This window comes from Lipotes vexillifer, unplaced genomic scaffold, assembly GCF_000442215.2.
Source record: "Lipotes vexillifer unplaced genomic scaffold, Lipotes_vexillifer_v1.1 scaffold892, whole genome shotgun sequence".
In the NCBI taxonomy this organism is placed as follows: domain Eukaryota; kingdom Metazoa; phylum Chordata; class Mammalia; order Artiodactyla; family Lipotidae; genus Lipotes; species Lipotes vexillifer.
Window position 1 is genome coordinate 254,503 of NW_006786445.1, and position 21,066 is coordinate 275,568.

The 21,066-nt window shown below is 50.5% G+C and overlaps 1 protein-coding gene across 1 annotated transcript in view; it reads left to right on the forward strand.

Moving 5' to 3' along the window:
* The first annotated feature begins 1,240 nt into the window (after nucleotides 1-1,240).
* OTOG (otogelin) overlaps nucleotides 1,241-21,066 on the forward strand; it is a 93,270-nt gene continuing 73,444 nt past the window's right edge. Inside the window, exons 1-14 of the mRNA XM_007458796.1 lie at nucleotides 1,241-1,348; nucleotides 1,966-2,043; nucleotides 5,748-5,823; nucleotides 6,796-6,888; nucleotides 7,071-7,225; nucleotides 9,848-9,966; nucleotides 11,195-11,400; nucleotides 12,242-12,372; nucleotides 12,637-12,743; nucleotides 13,164-13,273; nucleotides 13,679-13,807; nucleotides 14,652-14,760; nucleotides 15,049-15,095; nucleotides 15,549-15,694. Of these exons, the coding sequence (XP_007458858.1) occupies nucleotides 1,241-1,348; nucleotides 1,966-2,043; nucleotides 5,748-5,823; nucleotides 6,796-6,888; nucleotides 7,071-7,225; nucleotides 9,848-9,966; nucleotides 11,195-11,400; nucleotides 12,242-12,372; nucleotides 12,637-12,743; nucleotides 13,164-13,273; nucleotides 13,679-13,807; nucleotides 14,652-14,760; nucleotides 15,049-15,095; nucleotides 15,549-15,694 (1,614 nt within the window). The remainder of the gene's footprint in view (nucleotides 1,349-1,965; nucleotides 2,044-5,747; nucleotides 5,824-6,795; nucleotides 6,889-7,070; nucleotides 7,226-9,847; nucleotides 9,967-11,194; nucleotides 11,401-12,241; nucleotides 12,373-12,636; nucleotides 12,744-13,163; nucleotides 13,274-13,678; nucleotides 13,808-14,651; nucleotides 14,761-15,048; nucleotides 15,096-15,548; nucleotides 15,695-21,066) is intronic.

Sequence of the window (21,066 nt, forward strand, 5' to 3'; positions counted from 1 at the left end):
AGCAGGAATTTTCTTTGTTTTCAGGCTATAAAAGTTGGCTACTAGCCCACAAAGGGGGTTGCCTCTCCCTGGTCTATCAGGAAGTTGGCCTGCTGTATTTGCAGCGCCCCTCACTAACTCTGCTCTTTGTTCTCCATAAACTCACTGTTTTCTAAAATACTTCGTGTCTGGAAATTCTTCTTCCAACCTGTGCACGGACCACAACAGGGATAGCTATGTGTGCTTTATTTACCACTTTATTCCCAGAACAATGTGTGGTGAGGAGTAGATGCTCAACAAATTGGTTGAATGGATGAATGAATGAATGTATCCCAAATGTATACCGCTGCCCAGGGGCCTATGAAGGCCAATACTATTGTCATTATCATCATCATCATCATCTATAAGGCCTGGCATCTAGTTGGTGTTCTAGCACTTACTTGGCCAAGTGAATGATACAAAGTTTCCCAAGGCTCTCACGCCTACATTTCTACCATTTTAAAATTCCCCCTGGACAGACAGGGTATCTTGTTCACAAAATTAAAGTTGTTTTGTCAAAGTATGGCCTTGATGGGAGCAATAATATGGGAGTGTGAGGCACTTCTGTCACTCAGTCAACATTCCCCAAGCTGGGGCCTGAGCTAGTGCTGGGCATACAGAGGATTAAGGCATGATCCATTCTCTAGAGGTGTTCAAAACTGGGGGTAGGGTGGGGACTTGGGGACTCAGGAGGCTGTAGTGGGGAGTGGTGGGAGCACAGGCTAGGACTCCACAGGCCTGAGCCCTGGTCTGCCACTGACCACGGAGTAGCATGTCCCGGGACCTTTGTAAAAGGAGTGCATAGGACCAGACTCATACCAGCATCTTGGGTCTCTGGTGTTAGGGGCTTTGGAAACCCAGGTTCCAGAGCCAGGGATCTCTGAGGAGCAAGGGATGTTGGAAGTTGCACAGACTGCCTCCTTGCTCCCCCAAGGGACTTAGGGCTGATTGATCTGAATCCAGCCTCCCCTGGGGAGGTGCAGCCTAAGGCCAAGAAGGGCAGAGGCGGGGCCACGGTCAGGCGCCTAAATTATGGTAATGAGCTGGGCAGTCCTGTCACTCTAGCTCAGGGCGGAGCCAAGAGCCTGGGAGCGGGGGCGAAGGGAAGCAAGAGAGCGAGAGGGACGGCGGCTTCCTACGAGTAGGTGTTACCCTGGCTTCGCGGGAGAGGCACTCGGGACCCCGGCCGTTCGCTCAGTCTTCCTAGTCCACGCGTGCCCCTATGGGGGCCCTGGCGCCCGCGTTCTGCCTGCTAGTCGCTTGCGTCTGGCTGCCCCGGATTGAGCCGGCAGGGGAGTCCCTGCCGCTACAGTCTCTCGGTGAGACGGGTGTGGACTAGGGGACCCCAGGGGGCTGGGGGAACACTTAGGGGGACGAGCCTGGGCAAGTTGGAGAGAGGCAGGAAAGAAAGAAGGTTTGAGGGAGGGCAGGGGGACAGCCAGGGAGTGGGTCGGGGGAGAGGGACCGCAGAAGGAAAGAAAGGTCAGCCACAACCAGGGGAATGGCTCTCAAGCTGGGCAGGGTGGAAGAGACCCAAGTGGGGGAACCAGAGAGAACTGGGGCACAGAGAGTGGGAAGGAGGAGGGAGACCCTTGTTGGAGAAGAGTCGCCAGAGAGGGGGAGAAAGCATTTGAGAAGTCTGCAGGGAGAGAGAATGGGGTGTGAGAGAGGCTTCCTAGCAGGTGGGGAGCGGGTGGTGGGAGGCATCGCTTGAGTAGAGAGTAATCCCGCTCCCCAGCCGCAGCACCCACACCCTGGGGCAATGCAGAGCTGCAGCCTGAGCCAGCCCAGGATCCCAGGTGAGTAGGCAAGAGCTTGTGGCTGCCCCACTCACTGGTTCCATCTTTATTCCTGGTGTGGGTGACCCCAGGGGTTAGCACAGAGGGTGGGATGGGCCTGGGGGTGGTGGGGAGGCATGGCCCACTCCTATCCCCTCACCCATGCCAGGCTTGTTTCTCATCTAGCCGCAGCCATCAGGAGGCGATCCTTGCCATAGGGGATGCTACAACAGTGATGGGAGGCCAGGTAAGGGGAGGCCTGGGGAAGGGAGGCTTCACTGGGCAGGGGCTTATTTCTCTCTGGGTCTGAGGCTGGCAGGGAGCTCTGTAGGTTGCAGGAAGGGTGTCTTTGCAGTTATTCAGAGGGAACAAACAAGATTCCTAGAATGTGTATGAAGTATGCAAATTTACAGGATGCCTCTACTCCCAGTTTCCTAATCTCTTGGGGCCCTGTAGCCAGTTTATCTATTTATTTATTTAAAAATTGTTTTTTAGGGGAGGAGGGCACAAAGGTGCTATCAGGAGACAGCTGAGCTCTTTCCTTCCCTTGGTGAAAGTAGGAAAGTGAGAGTTTGGGAGAGTGGAGTCTCTTTTCCCTGCCTGGTCTAAACCCTGTCAGAGGCCCTTCTTCATCCCTGAGCAGTGCCCCAGCAGTGCTGCCTTGAGAGGAGAGACAAAAACCGGGCCACCTGGTGGGGTTTGCAAGGAAGGGTTGGTTGAGAAACAGATCCCTGACTACCATCCTCTGAGTTTTGATCATTCACTGTTGCCTACCCGCCCCAGCTCCTCCGTGCATTAGGGAGAGGTGGTGCTTTGTTTTCTCTCTTTGCCAAACTTCTTGGTCTCTGGATCAGGTGACTCAATTTCTCTTTCTAATCCTGGCCTGCATTTGTCTCCTTTCTACAACCACGGACACGTTACAAATTCAGCTCACCCAAAGCCAGGTCCCCCAGAGAATCTCGAGCCTCAATTCACGCACCCTGGCTCTGGTGATCAGCTGTGGGGAGCTCCTTGTGCCAGTAGGATGGGAGCATCATTTATAATAGAAAACAGTGTGTCCCAAATACCTGCCCTTTAGAAACAGATATGAAGACCCCAAGGTAGGAGGGGGCATACTTCTTTTCTTTTCTTTTTTTTTTTAATTGAAGCATAGTTGATTTACAATGTTGTGTTAATTTCTGCTGTACAGCAAAGAGACTCAGTTATACACATATATATATACATTCTTTTTTATATTCTTTTCCATTATGGTTTATCTCAGGATATTGAATATAGTTCCCTGTCCTATACAGTAGGACCTTGTTATCTATTCTGTATCTAATAGTTTGCATCTACTAAGGGCATGCTGATTTTCTAATGTCTGGATTATATGGGTTTTTTTTTCTCTTTTGCCCATTTCCTCAGGGCAGTCCCAAGTTTTAGAATCACAGTCAGGTACAGTTTGAATTGAAAGATAATGTCATCACTCTTTTTATTTATTTTTATTTTATTTAAAATGTTTTTTATCATTCTTTTTATAGATGGGGAAATTGAGGTAGGTGAATGATTTGCCAGGGCCCTCAGGGCACAGCAGAGCAAGGTCTCTGGATGGAGCCAGCCTGTTCTCCCGTATCATGAATGCCCCTCCAGACCCCAGGAATCTCTGTATTTTAGTGGGGTAATGATCCTTCCCCAAGCATCTCATTCCCCTAGTGGGCTTCTTTCCTTGCTGGATTCCAGGATAGGCCTCCCCTTCTTTTCCTTGGGGAAGCATCTAGACCAACCTACTGGCAACCCCAGTAGGTTTCTCACGTTACTCCTTAGAGCAAACAAGGGGTTAGAATGGCCCTCCTTTAAGGCTGCTGGAGTGGGGGGAGGGTGGGGAGGAATGAGGCTACTAGTTAGAAAGTGAACCTGGGGATCCTTTGAGGGATTCTGCCTGGAGTGCCCTCTTTGGTGAAGGAGGGGGGGTCTCAGACCGATAGACCACCACCCTTCATTTCAGTGCTGCCTCACTCTATAGAGCTCAGCCATTCTCCAGAGAATTGATGGTGTAGACCAGGAGTCCATGAACTTGGATGGGGGAAAAATGCATTTGTTCCTCAATGGAACTGAAATTTAGCCTTCCCTTTAATTATTACTAGAGGCTACAGACCACAGAATAATAGCAGTGTCTGTGACTGTCACCGGTAGAAATCACAGATATTTTCCTGTCGCCTTGCAATCATTGTTGCTATCTCCAGATCTCAGTTATGCTCACTGCCCCCAGATTCTGGCAGTGATACGGCCTGCTGCTTGGTCTTGTGATTTAACATATTAATAAAGAAGCACAAATATTACTGTCACCCAGTTTTATAAAATATTTGATAACTGCATTGCAATATGTTTGATTTCCTTTGTAATCTTATGTTTTATATTATGTATTTAGAAACATTTATTCCAAGAAGGGGCCCGTAAGCCTCACTAGGTTGTCAGAGGGGCTCATTGCATAAAAATGATTAAGAACTCCTGATCTATACTGAAGATGAATCATCTGGACAGGATTTAAAATTCCTCTCCAGAAAATGGCCTCGACTTTTTGCAGCACAGGCTGTCTTACCCTCACAAGGCCGATCTCAGGGGCCACATCTGGGGGAGAGGGGGGCGAGGAGGGGAGAGGCACAAGGACCAAGTTGAATTAAGCTCTTCGGGCCTGGGGGATGTTGGTGATGAGCCTTTCCCCGGCTGCTATCTTCCATTGCCAGTGGCCTTTGAGGCCCCGTGAGACCGATTACTACCAGGGTGGGAAGCCTGACTCCTTGGGCTCAGCCTGGATCTACAGGGTAAGGAGAGCTGGGAGGACCCAGGAACCAGGGAGTGAGAACACTGATACCTGGTCGAGGAGGGCCAGTGACCTCCGAGGGGGTCAGCAGGACAGTGAAGGGGGAGGGGGTGGGTGCCTGCAGGAGGTGCAAAGAGCTGGGGTTGGGCTTCAGGGATCAGGTGCTCTGCATACTTCCTGTGTTCCAAGTCCTTTGCTAGAGGCTGGGGATTCAGCCTGGGGGCGCAGAGGTGACAGTGAGGGAGAAAACATGTGAGACAAGCACCCTCAGTGTGGTTTGTGCCTCGCTGGCCCTGTGAGCAAGAACACGTGCTCCCGTTCACCATCCCTGGGCCGGACCGGGCACCCAGTCCAGGAAGTCGTACAAATGAGGGGGCTGAGGTCCTGAGAGGGAGGAGCCTGCTATGCCCAGGGTCACAGTCCTGTGGTGACTGAACACACGTGATGTTCAGGCAGTCCTGATTTCAGATGCTTTGTATCTCTGGTGACCATGCATTTGGGCTTCTGGTCTGGGATATAGGGTCTCACAGGGCTTTGCCTGTGTCCTCGGATGTGTGCTATCAGGGAGAGTCCTGACTCAGCTGAGTTCTGAGGATAGCCGGTGGTGATGTGTGAGGCACTGTGTTTGCTGTTAGAAGATTCCAAAATGTTGGGTGGGGGGTTGGGGGGATGCCCCCCTGCCCTGGGGTGAGGGACTGCCTTTGTTTCTTAGCTCTGCCCCATGTGGTTTCTGTGGTGAGGAGGTGTCGTGTTTGTTCTCCAGACAAGGGGGTTTTGTTCCGGGCTGTGGAGGACACAGAGGTTTACTAGGGAGGGAAGGAGCTGGGGAGGCGGTGTGTGGGGGGGGAACGACACACTGGAGCGTGGAGGGCAGCGGGTGTGTTCAGGCTACAGGCCTCCCGAGCCTGCCACCACGACGCCACTTGGGAGGGTGTTAACCAGGCCTCACTCCTCCGGACCTAGGGCAGGCCTGAAAATCCTGCCTTTCAGACCTCTCAAAGCGGGGTCTGGGGAAGTGGGGTGACTGACACACCAAGCGGCAAAGGGCCTGCCTCCCTCCAGCTGAGGGTCAGGAAGGGCTGTGACCGCCGGGAAGGCTGCGCTCCCTGAGGTCAGCCCTTGACTACGTTCTCTTCTCCTGTCTTTAAAAGGAGGCTGAAGCCCTGGACTCCTTGGCCATGTCTTCCTGGGAAAGGCGACTCCATCGGGCCAAATGTGCACCATCTTGTAAGTGCCCCCTCCCTGTGGCCCGTGGGAGGCCCTGGCCTGCAGAAAGCCCTGTGAGCACAGGCCCAGGCTCCTTTCGGGGCCTCCTGGGACCTCTTTTCCCTGCATGGGGTCTCTTTCCACCGTCCCCAGCCCCAGCCTCCAGCTCCGCTCCGCTTTCTCCTTCCTGGCTGAGGAAGTATCCTGTCCTGATGACCGTGGCTCTGCGTCTGTCTGCCTCACACTATCTGACTCCAGAGAGACTGAGCTTCCTGTTTAGTGGTTGTTTTTCCCTCTCTACGTCACCCTGTGTCTGTAGCCTCTTTCTACTTTCTGTGGCCTCTCCCCTTGCCCTGTCCTATGCCCATGGCCTCTCCCTTCTCCTGTCCTGTGTCCATGGCCTCTCCCCTCATCTGGCCTCTGTGTGTGGCCCCTCTTCTCACATCATGGCTCCTTCCCTCACTACACTCTGCTTTGTCCTCTCATCCTCTGTGGCCTTCCTTTCCACTACATTCCACATGTGAGGCCCCTCCCCTTCCCTTGGTTTCTGCCCTGGACTCTTCCCCTGAGCTTACGGAACAGTGAGGAAGAGCAGTACATGAAGACCTCTGGGCAGTCTCCCTGCTCACCCCACATGCTGCATGTTCGTAGTTCTGCCTGCCTTGCCTGGTGGCCAAGAACTTTTAGCTTAGGAAGCTGAAGGCCTAGGTGGGGCTGGCCTGGGGGCCACTTGGTACATAAGGAAGGCAGGCACTCTGAGACCCCACCCCACAGCCTGCTAGGGACGGGGCAGGGCAGCCGTCTGAGGTGCCCTACTCCTGCTGCCATTAAAGCTAGCTACTGAGGAAAGCTGGGGCTACCTGTGATGGGGATCTGAGTTCCATGTAGCTCTGGGAGGGCTGGGGCCTGGGGTCCCAGCCTGAGGGAGGTGCTGCCTCGATGGGTTCTGCCAATCTTGGCTTGATGGGAAGGTGCCTTCTGTCTCCCTTGCAGACTTGTTCTCCTGCTTCAACGGGGGTGAGTGTGTGCACCCGGCCTTCTGCGACTGCAGACGCTTCAATGCCACTGGGCCACGCTGCCAGATGGGTGGGTCTGGGCTCCATCCCACCTCCGAGAGGGGCCATGGGTACAGGGAAATCTGCGGGCCTGAGACGTGGAGCTCTGGGCTAGAGGGGAGTGGGGGTGGCCCCGCCAGGGCTGGAACCCACCAGCCTCTGGCTTGGTGCCGACTGCTGCTACACAGACAGCTTCTTTTTTCTCTGGCTCAGTGTACAATGTCGGCCCTGAGCGGGACAGCATCTGCCGGGCATGGGGACAGCATCACGTGGAGACATTTGATGGCCTCTACTACTACCTGTCTGGGAAGGGCAGCTACACCCTGGTGGGGCGCCATGAACCCGAGGGGCAGACCTTCTCAGTCCAGGTGAGGCGTTCCCTGCCCTGCCTGGGAAGGTTCCACTAGGCCCTGAAGACTGGGCTGGCTTGGGATCTACTTGTCATGGTTAGAGAGGCTGGCACCTTCTTTTTCCCTCCCAGCTCCCACCCAGGGCATCTGCACCTGGAGTGAGCTGAGGGCTCCACAGTTCTCACTCACCCACCCATTCCTGGTTGCCCCTGGCCATTCATTCACTTAGTCTCTCACTCACCAAGTATTTATTAAGTGCGTAATTATACTCTTTTCCTGGCACAAGGTCTGGTGCTGGCTCTGTGAACAAAGACATAGATGTGGTCTCTGTCCTCATGGAACTTATAGTCTAATGGGGAAAACAGACATCAAGTCAAATGAATCATTTCAAGTGCAACTGAGTGCAATAGAGAAGTTCCAAATGCTAGAAGAGCATGTGATGGAAACCTAACCTTGCTTATTGGGAAGGATGGTGATTAGGGAGGGCTTCCTGGAGGAAGTGATATTTAAGTTGGGATTTGAAGAATGAATTAGAGCTAGCCAAGTGAAGGGGTCGGGGTGGGGGTGGATGTGAGAACATTCTAGGCCAAGGGAACATTGGGTACTACGGACTTTAGATAAGAAAGAGCATGGTGCCACAGAGGAAATGGTAGAGGTCCTGGATGACTCACTTTAGGGTGATCTCCTCTAAGAAGCCTTTCTGCATGCTCTGACCTCCTGAGTGGGCTCAGGGGCTCCTTTCTGTGGAACCAAAGTTCTGCATCATTACCCTGTCATTGTGTTTCTCTTACAAAGGTCTGTTTCTGGTCGTACTCTCCAGATGTAAGCTTTCTAGGCAGGAAGTATGTCTTTTCAGCTGCTGTTCCCAGTACCTGGATTAATGCTCAGTAAAAGTTGTCTTGTATATGAACACGTGTGAGACTCACTGTCGGGCAGACCTGATTTTCACGTTTAACCTGTGTGTCAAGTGGGCAGTCACCTTCAGGCACAGCTCTCTACCTGGAGAAGAGTCTACTTGGGGAGCCAGCCCTGCTGGAGGGCACCTTGGCCAGTGCGGAGTTAAGGCCAAGGGGTTGGGAGATAGGGGAGATCCCAGTGCTCAGTGTCACCCCTCTGCCAGCTGGGTGTGCCTTCAGGCATAGACCTGCCAAGAGGCTGCCTGGGGGCTATGCCCTGGATGCACTGGGAACCCTGACCAACTCTCCCCACTTTGCCTCGGGGTATCATGGGTATCACACATCATGACTGTGTCATTTCGTGATGGATATGTCACAATTACTTAGACCAATGGTATGCCACACATTCATGGGTTATGAAATGAACTTAATGAGTCATAACCAGCCTAAAAAGAGAAAAGAAAGAAAGAAAAAAGAGACTATAAATAGAAAGTATTGTAAGGATGCATTACACATTAATAGTGGTAATATTATTTTGTAAAACTTTTGTTTTATTTATATGTGTATATATTTCTCACTATGGGTCATGGTCACAAAAGTTTGAAAAATATTTAGACTATGGAATGGCTTTCACAGGTCCCACTTTTAGTTGAAATGGCTCCAGGCTGCTTAACCACATTTAATGATAATCTAGTGGAAGGTTTGTTTGTTTGTTTATTTATTTATTTATGGCTGCATTGGGTCTTCGTTGCTGTGCCCAGGCTTTCTCTACTTGCAGCGAGCAGGGGGCTACTCTTCGTTGTGGTGCGCGGGCTTCTTGTTGCGGTGGCTTCTCTTGTTGTGGAGCACAGGCTCTAGGCGCGCGGGCTTCAGTAGTTGTGGCACACGGGCTCAGTAGTTGTGGCTCGTGAGCTCTAGAGCACAGGTTCAGTAGCTGTGGGGCATGGGCTTAGTTGCTCCGCGGCATGTGGGATCTTCCCAGACCAGGGCTCGAACCCTTGTCCCCTGCACTGACAGGCGGATTCCGAACCACTGCACCACCAGGGAAGCCCCTAGTGGAAGGTTTGCTCACTCATGGGACGGGTTTCCACATTTGGCAGATTGACATTTTCAGAGTTTTCCCTAAACTCTGGGAACCCCATCCCTCCCCTCCTTGGGTCCTATGACCTTGGATGTATAGGTTCTGTCTGAGCAGGGGGCAGAGGAGACATGTATGTGACAGGCAGCACAGGAGTGACATGTGTGCCTGTGTGTGCAGGGGAGGGCTAGGCTGTATCTGCCAGGGTTGTGGTAGGAGTGTGTGTTTATAGTGTGTGCTTTGAGTGCCCTGTGATATACATATGAGATGTGTGTGTGTGTGTGTGGTTTGTATGAGTGTGAGATGGTGTGAGTGTGTAACTGGGCTTTCAATCCAATGGGATAACCTGGGATGGATAAACAGAAAAGTCCGGAAATAGGAAGACAGCACACTTGGATTAGAATCCTGGCTATGTGTGTCCCTTCACCTCTCTGAGCACCAGTTGCCTTCTCTCTGAAATGCAGATGATGAGAGCTCTGACCTTCCTGTGGTATTGTGGGGACTGGGAGAGATCACAGAGGAAATGAGCTTGGCACGCAGCAGGCAGGCTGTTGGCATTAGTGGAAGCTCAACAGGGTGCCCCTGGGCCCACAACCGAAGGTCGGGGCCAGATGTATGGCAGGAACTTGCACACTGGCCTCCAAACCGCCCCTTCTCCCCCACCAGGTGCACAACGACCCGCAGTGTGGCTCTTCCCCCTACACCTGCTCCAGGTCTGTCAGCCTCTTCTTAGCAGGTGAGCAGGAGATCCATCTGGCCAAGGAGGTCACCCATGGAGGCATAAGGTAACTGTAACATCTTCTGCCCTGAGCTCCCCTACTCCCTGGCATGGGTGGTGGTGGATGGGTAAGCATCTTCCCCTCTCAAGCCTCAAGGAAATTGTTTTCAGGGGGCAAACAGCAGCACACCAGGGCAGAAGCATACTGGCAGGCCAGCTGGGTTTCTAGTCAGCTGGGTTTGCAGAAAGAGTCCCTCACAATTTTCTGGAACTGTCAGGATTTCTAGACAGTGGGTTTCCAGACAGTGGGTTTTCAGGCAAATAGCAGAGTTTCCCAGGTAGCTGAGAATTTACCACTACAAGCGTGCTTAATTTTTTTCTCTTTCACAAGTTGAAGGAAATCTTCCTGAATGTATCATACATAGTTGAAGCATCCTCAGAGCAGATTCTGAGCACACTTTCACCCTTTTCTGATGGCCTGGGCTCATTTTGAATGTCACTTACCTTGTTGGGACATCAGGGATGCCTGAGGGACCACTCGAGGGGTGAAGTCCCAGCTTCCTACACCAAAAGGCCCCAGACTGTGGTCCTTCCTGAAATCTTTCTTGCATTTCTTCTTCACTGGCCTTTCCTTCCCTTGCTGTCCACTGCCACTTCATGTTGTTGTCAGGGGGACCTTCCTGCACTGACCCTTCTCCCCTTTTTTATTTCCTGCTTCAGACCTGGAAACTGGGTAACCAAGCTTTCTGGGGCTGAGTGTAGAAGTGAAGGTCCAGGGGTTTCTCCTGTGAAAGAAGCATTGGTGATTCCAGATAGCAAGGGAAATTGCAATTTTATTTTATTAAAAAAAAATATATATATTTATTTATTTTGGCTGCACTGGATCTTAGTTGCAGCATGCAGGATCTTTAGTTGCGGCATGTGGGCTCTTAGTTGTGGCATGGGAACTCTTAGTTGCAGCATGCATGTGGGATCTAGTTCCCTGACCAGGGATCGAACCTGGGCCCCCTGCATTGGGAGCATGGAGTCTTACCCACTGGACCACCAGGGAAGTCCCAGAAAATTGCAATTTAAAAAAGCAACTTTAAAACTCTGAAAACAAAAGAACCCCTTTCTGATGGTGGACTTCCAGGCACCCAAGAAGCCAGGGGCAGGGAAAATAAGGACCTCACACCCTGTGGTACCAATGGCCGTGGGGTGAGGCAGATCCTGTGTACGTGGTGGGTCCTTTGGTGAAGGGACTGGGCTAGTGGAGGTGGTGTGGATGCCCTGAAGCTCTGGGCTGTGCCCTGCAGGGTCCAGCTGCCACATGTGATGGGGAGCATGCGACTGCAGCGGCTTGCTGGCTATGTCCTCGTGCGGCATCAGTCGGCCTTCACGCTGGCCTGGGATGGCACCTCGGCTGTCTACATCAAAATGAGCCCAGAGTTCCTGGGCTGGACCCATGGGCTGTGTGGGAACAACAACGCCGACCCCCAGGATGACCTGGTGACCAGCTATGGTGAGGTGCAGGGCAGGTGGCCTCCAAGGGATTTTGGTGGGGATGGAGGATAGGTCAGGCTGGAAGGGGTGGAAAGGGACTTGAGACCGAACCCTGGGGTCATGGCACTAAAGACCCAGTGGGAGGCCAGGGGCCCCTTCTAAGTGTGTGGCCTCAGGCATCTTTTAACCTCTCTGGACCTCAGTTTCCTCATCTGTAAAACAGCCATGATGAGAATGTCTACTAGGGTTGTGTGAGGCTCTAATGGGCACTTTGCTAGGTGGCACTGACCCTGCAAGGTGAGTGGGGGATGGAGGGGGCTGGGGTGGCAGCAGGGCACAGAGGGCTAGAGGGAGCCCGGAAGAGAAAGGCTCCAGCAGGAGTGGCAAGAAGTTAAAGTGAAGGGTTCAGGCCACATCATGGTGACTCTGGCCAGAAGGGAAGTGACACCTTTGAGCAGCCACAACACACTGAACACTTTACCCACATGGTCTCATATAGTCCCTGCAATCAGTTCACAAGGGGACCCTTTGCCCTGCTTCACATGTGGGGAAACTCGGGCTCAGAGCGGTATGGGAGCTTGTTCAGGCTCACACATCCATTCTCTTTCGATTGCATGGTGTTGCTTTCCAGAGTTTAGAACAGCAGGGATTTACTCCAGGGAACCCACAGGGTCTTGAGCATTCTTGACTGTTCTTACCACACAGATTTTTCAGGAGAACGGCTCCGTAGGGAAATGCAGGTTGGGATGGGAGCTCGAGGCTGGGTTCTACAACTCCTTGCCTTCCTCTTGGCATCTCTTGGGCTCCATCTGCCTCCCCTCGAGCTCCCCACCTGTGGTCATGCTAGTTCTCCCCTGCAGGGAAGCTGACGGAAGATGTGGCTGAATTTGTGCACAGCTGGCAGGAGCGGGCCCCCAACCAGCCTCCAGGGCCCACGACCTCCTCCCTGCCTCGCCCTCCGTGCCTGCAGCAGAGCCTGGGAACCATGCAGGTCTGGATCCTGGGCAGAGAGCCCCCCACTCCAGCCTCTACCCCCACCCTAGTGTCTGGCTTAGGTTGGTTTCCTTCTACTTCTTGGGAAGTCATTGGCTGCAGGGGCCCAGGGTTGTTGGTGCCTATGCCCCTTCCGTCTGCTCTCTACCCGGTCCTTTCTCTCCCTCGGGCTCAAGTTGGGGTGCTGTATGGGACTGGCAAAGTCAGAGGGCTTTACCTGGCCCTGCCAGCCCCCAGCTCTGGCTCCTGGCCCTTGCCCCAGGGTGTGTATGACCGCTGTGAGGCACTGCTGCGGCCCCCCTTTGATGCCTGCCATGCCTATGTCAGCCCTCTGCCCTTCACGGCCAGCTGTACCAGTGATCTCTGCCAGTGAGTGGGGAGCCGGGGGTGGGGGTGGGCGGTATTGTGTTGAAGGGAGACCTCTCCCAGTCTGGGGTGGGAGTTCATCAGGTGGGCCACTGAGCTTGATGATCCCAGACCCTAACAGATATGCTTCCCAAAGCTCTGATACTCTTATCTGCATAGGACAGACCTTCCCCATTCAGCTGAGGCCCAGAAATGGGGCCTGACCCACTCAGGGTCACATAAGTCAGGGGCAAAGTTGAGACTAGAGCCCAGGTTTCCTGCCTCCAGCCTAGGGGTCTGTATACCTAGCTGCCTCCCCTGGCTCCCTTTCCCAGCTGTGTGGCGAGGAAGGGTGCCCTGAGCCCTGGCAGTCTCTATCGGGTGCTGGCGGGCTGGCTACATGGTGGATCTCACTCCAGTGTGACCCTCGGTTTCCCTGCACAGATCAGCGGGTGATGAAGCCACCTGGTGCCGGGCGCTGGCAGAGTATGCCCGGGCATGTGCCCAGGCAGGTCAGCCCCTGCAGGGGTGGAGGAACCAGCTCCGGCCATGCAGTAGGTGCAGCCTGGTGGTGGGCAGGGAGGGATTCCAACAAGTTCTGTCCTGGGGCAGTGGGTGGCATTCCCAGGCCTCAGCTCAATGTCCTGTCCTGCTGAGAACCACAGTTATCAGAGCATTAAGCCCTAAGGTTGCATCTGCATGTGATAGATGGGAAAACTGAGGCTCAGAGAGGGAGGGACTGGCCTGGGGCCGCCGAATGAGATGAGGGTGGCTCTCAGTGTCTCCCAGGCTCTCACTAATTTCCTGGTCACCTGGTGCTCCCACTGGGACTAGGGGAATCAGGAAAATCAAAGCCCTCCCACCCCCCACCCCAGGGCTTGGGGTGGGTCCTGGGTGGGTCCTGGCAGAGCTGGGTTCAGAAGGGAGCTGTCAGGCCATACTGCTCCCTTCCTTGCAAGTGGTGCACTGCAAGGAGAAGGCCTTTATCTACAACGAGTGCATCGCCTGCTGCCCCGCCTCCTGCCAGCCCCGGGCATCCTGCGTGGACAGCGAGATAACCTGTGTGGATGGCTGCTACTGCCCCGACGGTATGCGAGGGGTGGTGTGGGTGCCTGGCAGCCTCTTCCTGGCCTGACACGGATGGGCATGGAGCAAGGGCTCAGAGGATGCTTGTTTGCAGAATGAATGAAGAAACAAACAATAAGTGAATAAATGAATGAATGGATGGCTTAAGGGAGGTTAGGGTAGGGGCAGAACTGTGGCTCTTGAGAGGTTCATCAGGGTATTTAATTTCATTGGGACTGAGCTTTTTAAGGTGTGTAGATGAAGACAAGTCATTCAGTCATTGATTTATTCATTTATCACACATGCATTTGTTTAAACATTCATCCACATACTGTTTTCATGGTGTATACATTTGCAACACATCTATAGTGTGCAGCTCACGTGGCTAGGCTGGGGGTTAGGATAAAAAATATAAAGATACAGTCATTGACTTTAGGGATCAAAATCAGGTTGCTGTGATAAGACACTTACACACATGACTCTAGTCTGAGGCATAATCTGGTGAGGACCAGCTCAGACAAGAAGAGATATAGGGATTCATTTCAAGAAGAGAGACTGTCAGGGAAGGCTTCCTGGAGGAGGTGGCACCTAAGCTGGTTCTAGATGCAGTGACAGGCTTTCGAGAGGTGGGGAGGAGAAGCTAGTCAGTATGCCTTTTGTTTGGGGTGGGTTGTTCTCCGAGAAAGGTCTGGAAGTGGGGTTATTTGCTCAGAGGGGATTAATCATTTATACAGGAGAAAGTTTGAAAGTGAGCTGGATGGTGAAAGAGTGTGGATGAGGTGCTGTTTTTCACAGGCCCTGGAGAGCCACGAAAGGGTTGTGAACAAGAATGGAGGTAAGTTAAGTGGGCCTTTGCTGTCACCCTAGGACTGATCTTCGAGGATGGGGGCTGTGTGGCACCAGCTGAGTGTCCCTGTGAGTTCCACGGGACCCTGTACCCGACTGGTTCTGTGGTGAAAGAAGACTGCAACACCTGGTCTGTGTCTACTGTTGGGGAGAGGGGAAGGGGGAGGCGGTGACTTCTGGGTCTTTTCCTCAGGGCTGCCCCTCCAGGATCTGGGAGCCTGACCACATGGGAGCGCTCACTCAGCATCTCTGAGTCAGGAGATCTCTTTATATCCACTCTATGGGTGAAATCTCCATCACCCATTTTAGAGCTGGGAAAACTGAGGGCGGGGAGGAGCTCTGTGGACCCTGCAACCCTCCGACGTCTATCCTCGTCCTGGAGGGGTGAGCCCCTGCTCCCCTGGTCTCTGTGTTTCAGCACATGCACTGCGGGCAAGTGGCTGTGCAGCACATCTGTCTGCCCAGGTATGTCTGGCTCCATCTTGGACCTTACCCCCTACCAGTCCCACAGTTTTTAGGGCAGGGAAGCTCTGGGAGCCAGGCCTGCTGCTGGCGTGGGTTGGTCACTCAGTTCCATTGGCTTAGGACGCCCTCTTCATTTCCTCAGAGCTGCTTTGCCTGATTAAGGGGTTTTGCTCCACCCTGTTAGGGAGGGTTTTTCATGGGCTTCTTTCTGAGCGTGGGGGGCCTGGACCGAGACTGGTCTCCATGCTCGGGGCCTGGTCTCCTGTCAGAGGGACATGCTCGGGGCAGGGCTGCATCTCCCTTCAGACAGGCCTGGCGGGGGGGGCAGGGCTCCAGACACTGCCCTGATACCTGAGGACAGGGTGCCGTCTTCTCTTCATGCTCAGAGCTGCAGGGCAAGGCACTCCCTGTGGGGCAGCTCCCCTGGGTTAGCTGCCTTTCTCTGCCCCTCAGCCGAGTGTTCAGTGACTGGTGACATCCACTTCACGACCTTTGATGGCCGCCGCTACACGTTCCCTGCCACGTGTCAGTACATTCTTGCCAAGAGCCGCTCCTCGGGCACCTTCACAGTGACACTGCAGAATGCCCCATGTGGCCTGGTAAGGACTGGGACCCCAGACCTGAACCAGCCAGCCACCCCTGGCTGCCGCCCCCTAGAGAGGCTGGGGATTTAGGGCAGGGCCTCAGGTCCTTCCACAGCCCACTCATCCTGCTGTCCATTCTTTCTGGGCAGAGCCAGGGGGCAGCAGACTGGGTTCTGGCTCCAGAATATCTGCTAGCTGAGAGTCACTTCCCTGTCCTGGGCCTCATTGCTTTTTATTTTTTAATTTTATTGGAATATAGCTGATTTACAATGTGTCATTTTCAGGTGTATAGCATAGTGATTCAGGTATACATATATACATATGTATTCATATGTATACATATGAATGTATACATACATTCATTCTTTTTCAGATTCTTTTCCCATATAGGTTATTACAGAATGTTGAGTAGAGTTCCCTGTGCTGTATAGTAGGTACTTGTTGGTTATCTATTTTATATATAATAGTGTGTGTATGTTAATCCCAAGCTCCTAATTTATCCCTCCCCGCCCCCTGCCACATTTCCCCTTTGGTAACCATAAGTTTTCAAAATCTGTGAGTCTCTTGCTGTTTTGTAAATAAGTTCATTTATATCATTTAAAAAAATTAGATTCTACATATGAGTGATATCATATGGTATTTGTCTTTCTCTGTCTGACTTACTTCACCTAGTATGATAATCTCTAGGTCCATCCAGTGTTGCTGCAAATGGCATTATTTCATTCTTTTTATGGCTGAGTAATATTCCATTGTATATATATATATACCACATCTTCTTTATCCATTCCTCTGTTGGTGGACATTTAGGTTGCTTCCATGTCTTGGCTGTTGTGAATAGTGCTGCAATGAACATTGGGGTGCATGTATCTTTTCGAATTATGGTTTTCTCCAGGGATATGCCCAGGAGTAGGATTCCTGGATCATATGGTAGTTCTATTTTTAGTTTTTTCAAGGAACCTCCATACTGTTCTCCATAGTGGTTGTACCAATTTACATTCCCACCAACAGTGTAAGAGGGTTCCCTTTTCTCCACACCCACTCCAGCATTTACTGTTTGTGGACTTTTTGATGATGGCCATTTTGACTGGTGTGAGGTGATACCTCACTGTAGTTTTGATTTGCATTTTTCTGATAATTAGTGATATCGAGCACCTTTTCATGTGTTTTTTTGTCCATCTCTATGTCTTCTTTGGAGAAATGTCTATTTAGATCTTCTGCCCGTTGTTTGATTGGGTTTTTTTTTTTTTTTTGACAGAGAGCTGCATGAGCTATTTATATATTTTGGAGATTAATCCCTTGTCAGTTGCTTCATTTGCAAATATTTTCTCCCATTCTGTGGGTTGTTTTTTCATTTTGTTTATGGTTTCCTTTGCTGTGCAAAAGCTTTTAATTAGGTCCCATTTGTTTATTTTTATTTTCATTACTCCAGAAGGTGGATCAAAAAATATATTGCTGCAGTTTATGTCAAAGAGTGTTCTGCCTATGTTTTCCTCTAAGAGTTTTATAGTGTACAGCCTTACATTTAGGTCTTTGATCCATTTTGAGTTTATTTTTGTATACGGTGTTAGAGAACATTCTGACTTCATTCTTTTACATGTAGCTATCCAGTTTTCCCACTTATTGAAAAGACTGTCTTTTCTCCATTGTATATTCTTGCTTCCTTTGCCATAGGTTAATTGACCATAGGTGCATAGGTTTATTTCTGGGCTTTCTATCCTGTTCCATTGATCTATATTTCTGTTTTTGCACGAGTACCATACCGTTTTGATTACTGGAGCTTTGTAGTATAGTCTGAAGTCAGGGAGCCTGATTCCTCCAGCTCTGTTTTTCTTTTTTTTAATTAATTAATTAATTTTTGGCTGTATTGGGTCTTCATTGCTGAACACGGGCTTTCTCTAGTTGTGGCAAGCGGCGGCTACTCTTTGTTGTGGTGCGCGGGCTTCTCATTGCGGTGGCTTCTCTTGTTGTGAAGCATGGGCTCTGGGCATGTGGGCTTCAGTAGTTGTGGCACACAGGCTCAGAAGTTGTGGCACATGGGCTTAGTTGCTCCACGGCATGTGGGATCTTCCTGGAGCAGGGCTCGAAACTGTGTTTCCTGCACTGGCAGGAGGATTCTTAACCACTGAGCCACCAGGGAAATCCCTAGCTCCGTTTTTCTTTCTCAGGATTGCTTTGGCTATTTGGGTTCTTTTGCATTTCCATACAAATTTAAAATTTTTTGTTCTAGTTCTGTGAAAAATGCCATTGGTAATTTGATAGGGATTGCATTGAATCTGTAGATTGCCTTGGGTAGTATAGTCATTTTGACAGTATTGATTCTTCCAATCCAAGAACATGATATATCTTTCCAACTGTTTGCGTCATCTTTGATTTCTTTCATCATCATCTTATAGCTTTTAGAATACAGATCTTTTGTCTCCTTAGGTAGGTTTTTTTTTTTTTTTTTTTGACCTCTTTATCTGCTTTAATATTCCGATAAGATACAGGAAAAGAGTACAGTGCAATTTCATTCACTCCCTCCACAACAAATATGCCCTCAATCAACAGTGCATATATTCCAAGTTTTGTTTCCAGCATTGAGGATGCCGCTGAAGGGAAAACAGAAAATGCCTTGCTCTCATGGCATATTCCCTCTTGGTGCTATTTATATATGGAGCCTCCATGTAGGTTAATAGTGTAGTATATTTACAATACATGAGGAATGATGGGTTCATCTATCAAATCATTTGTTGAGTACCTCATTCTAGACATTTTAGACATTTTCCCTGGGGATTACCTTACACAATGAGTGAGGCAAATTCCTTTCTCCCATGAAGCTTATATTTGGGGGAGGGGGGCAGTCAAATAGATAAACAAATGTAAGGCAAGTGGTAACTGCTCTGAAGAAAAATAAAGCAGGGTGATGGGCTAGGTAATCATGGGAAGGAGCTCTTGTTTATGTACGGTGATCAGGGAAGGCACCTCTAATAAGATATGGTATTGTTACAGACTCTTGACTAAGTGAGCAAACTAGTTAGCCAAGCAGACTATTTAGGGGAACTGTTCCAGGCTGAGGGAAAATTGCAAGTGCACATGCTCTGATGCAGGAGTGGGCTTGGTGTATTTGAGTGAAACTAACAGAGCCAGGGGAGAGTGCTAGGAAATGGGGGTAAAAGGGATGAGCAGGGTCAGATCAAATAAGACAGTACAGTCCATAATAAAGTCATTGCATTTGACTTGGAAGTGGAAAGCTAGAGGAAGGTTTTGAGTAGAGGAGAGACATTTATATCAGGAAATGATCGCTCTGGCTGCTATTGAGACAGTAGACTTTGGGAGGGCAGGGCAGAGGCAGGGAGAACAGTGAGGAGGCTACTGCAGTCTTTCAGTTGAGAGATGATGGTGGCTTGGCCTGCAATGTTAGCATAGGAGACTGTGAGGAGTGGTCAGATCCTGGACGTATTTCAAATGCTTATGCTGAGTGAAAGAAGTCAGACAAAAAAGAATACATAATGTACGATTCGATTTATATCAAATTCTAGAAACTATTCAATACAAATCAATCTGTAGCAACAGAAGGTTGTTTGGAGACAGGCAGGGGAGGGGAGGGAGGGATTGCAAAGAAGCATGAGGACTCTTTGGGGTAATAGATATGTTAATTACCTTGATTGTGGTGGTGGTCTCACTAGTGTGTATGTGTCAAAACTTATCAACTTGTAAACTATAAATATGTGCAATTTATTGTATGTCAATTACACCTCAGTGAAACAATTCAAAGAGAGTGCCCAGGATTGTCTGATGGATTAGACTTGGGGTATGAGACAAAGAGAAGTCAAGAACAGTTTGTAAGTTTTTGACTTGAACACCTGGAAAATAGAATTAAATGGCCAGTTATTGAGATAGGGAAGATTGAAAGGAGCATGGTTTGAGAGAGAAAATAAGAAGTTTGCTCTTCAACATATGAATTTGGAGATGCCTATTAGACACACCTAAGATTCTAAAGCAATGAAACACAGAGTAGAAAAGAAAAGAAGAACTCCTCATGGCACTGCTATTTGGACAGTCACCTAATCTTATTGTACATTCTCTCCAGACAGCATGGAAACGACACTGGACCAATGGGACATCTCATGGCCCCTATAGATAAACAACTGTGAACATCTCTCATCTTTTCCTTTATTCAGCATTATGGTTTGCATGGATGGGCCACATTCTTTCCTCTTGCTTTTAAAGAATCCAGTCAGTTTGGGAAACCAACTAATGCATTCGATTGGCATTCAAGGTTGATAAATAGCCTTGGCAGAGACAACAGTGAGAAGACCCTGGTCACAGACAAATGCAATGTACTCATCTTGAAAATGAAGATAGTAATAGGACCTACTATTGTTGTGAAGATACATTAAACAAAAACATTAAACAAATTGATATATATATATATATATATATATATATACACACACACACACCTTAGAATAACACTTGGACGTTAAGAAACCGCTCAATAAATGTCAGCCGCTATTGATTAGCTTTTTCCTCCTAACGACATTTATTCTTCAGTCGTTTTGATGTGAGTTGTTTCCACTAAATTGTGGGCTTCTTTAGACAAAGGCCTGATATCTTGTCTGTTGATCTACGTGTTTCCCCTCACCATCCTAATGCTTTGTCCAGCATCTGGCCAGAAATAATAGCGTAAAAGGGAAGCTCAATATATTTGCATTGAATTAAATTATTCTCCCCTTATGGATAAAGACCCGCAAATCTGAAGATCTCAGCATGAGGACCCATTGCCCACCTCCAACCCCCAGGGCCGGGGGTGGGGAAAATGAGCAAGCAGGCTACCGGCTCTATTGTACGTCACCGACCCACCATTCCACTGACACCTCCCTTTCCTAATATAAGGGGATCATGGGATGGGGCCCCCCAAAACCCCTGGGAGTCAGAATAAGGGAATCTCGAACTGGAGACGATCAGTGGTAAATCGTGGGTGGGATTTGGTAGTTCGGAAAAGGAAGTACCAAACCAGGAAGGGGGGTGAGGGTGAGCAAGCTTGGGACGAACCAGAAATCAGAAGCTGCAAGAAGGTGTCAAAGAAGACCTGCTGTTGGGATGGCGCGGGGTCGGGGGATCCAAAGTCAAAGAGAGGGGTGGGCGAGGGAGGGAGTCTCGCGGGGGGTCGACTGCGAATGGACAGGGGCAAAGGCAGACGATTGGACGAGGGAGAAGATAGAGTCCCGGTTGCCAAGGCAGCAATCGGAGGAGAAAGCCTTGGCAAGGAGGTGCGAGTGTTGGTCCTCCTCCTCCTCCCGGACCCCCTCCATCCCCTCCCGGAGGCCGTGCTGACGTGTCCGCCAGGGACTCACACCCCGGCGGGCACCGCCCCGCCCCGCCGCGCGTCCCCACGCCCCCCGCGC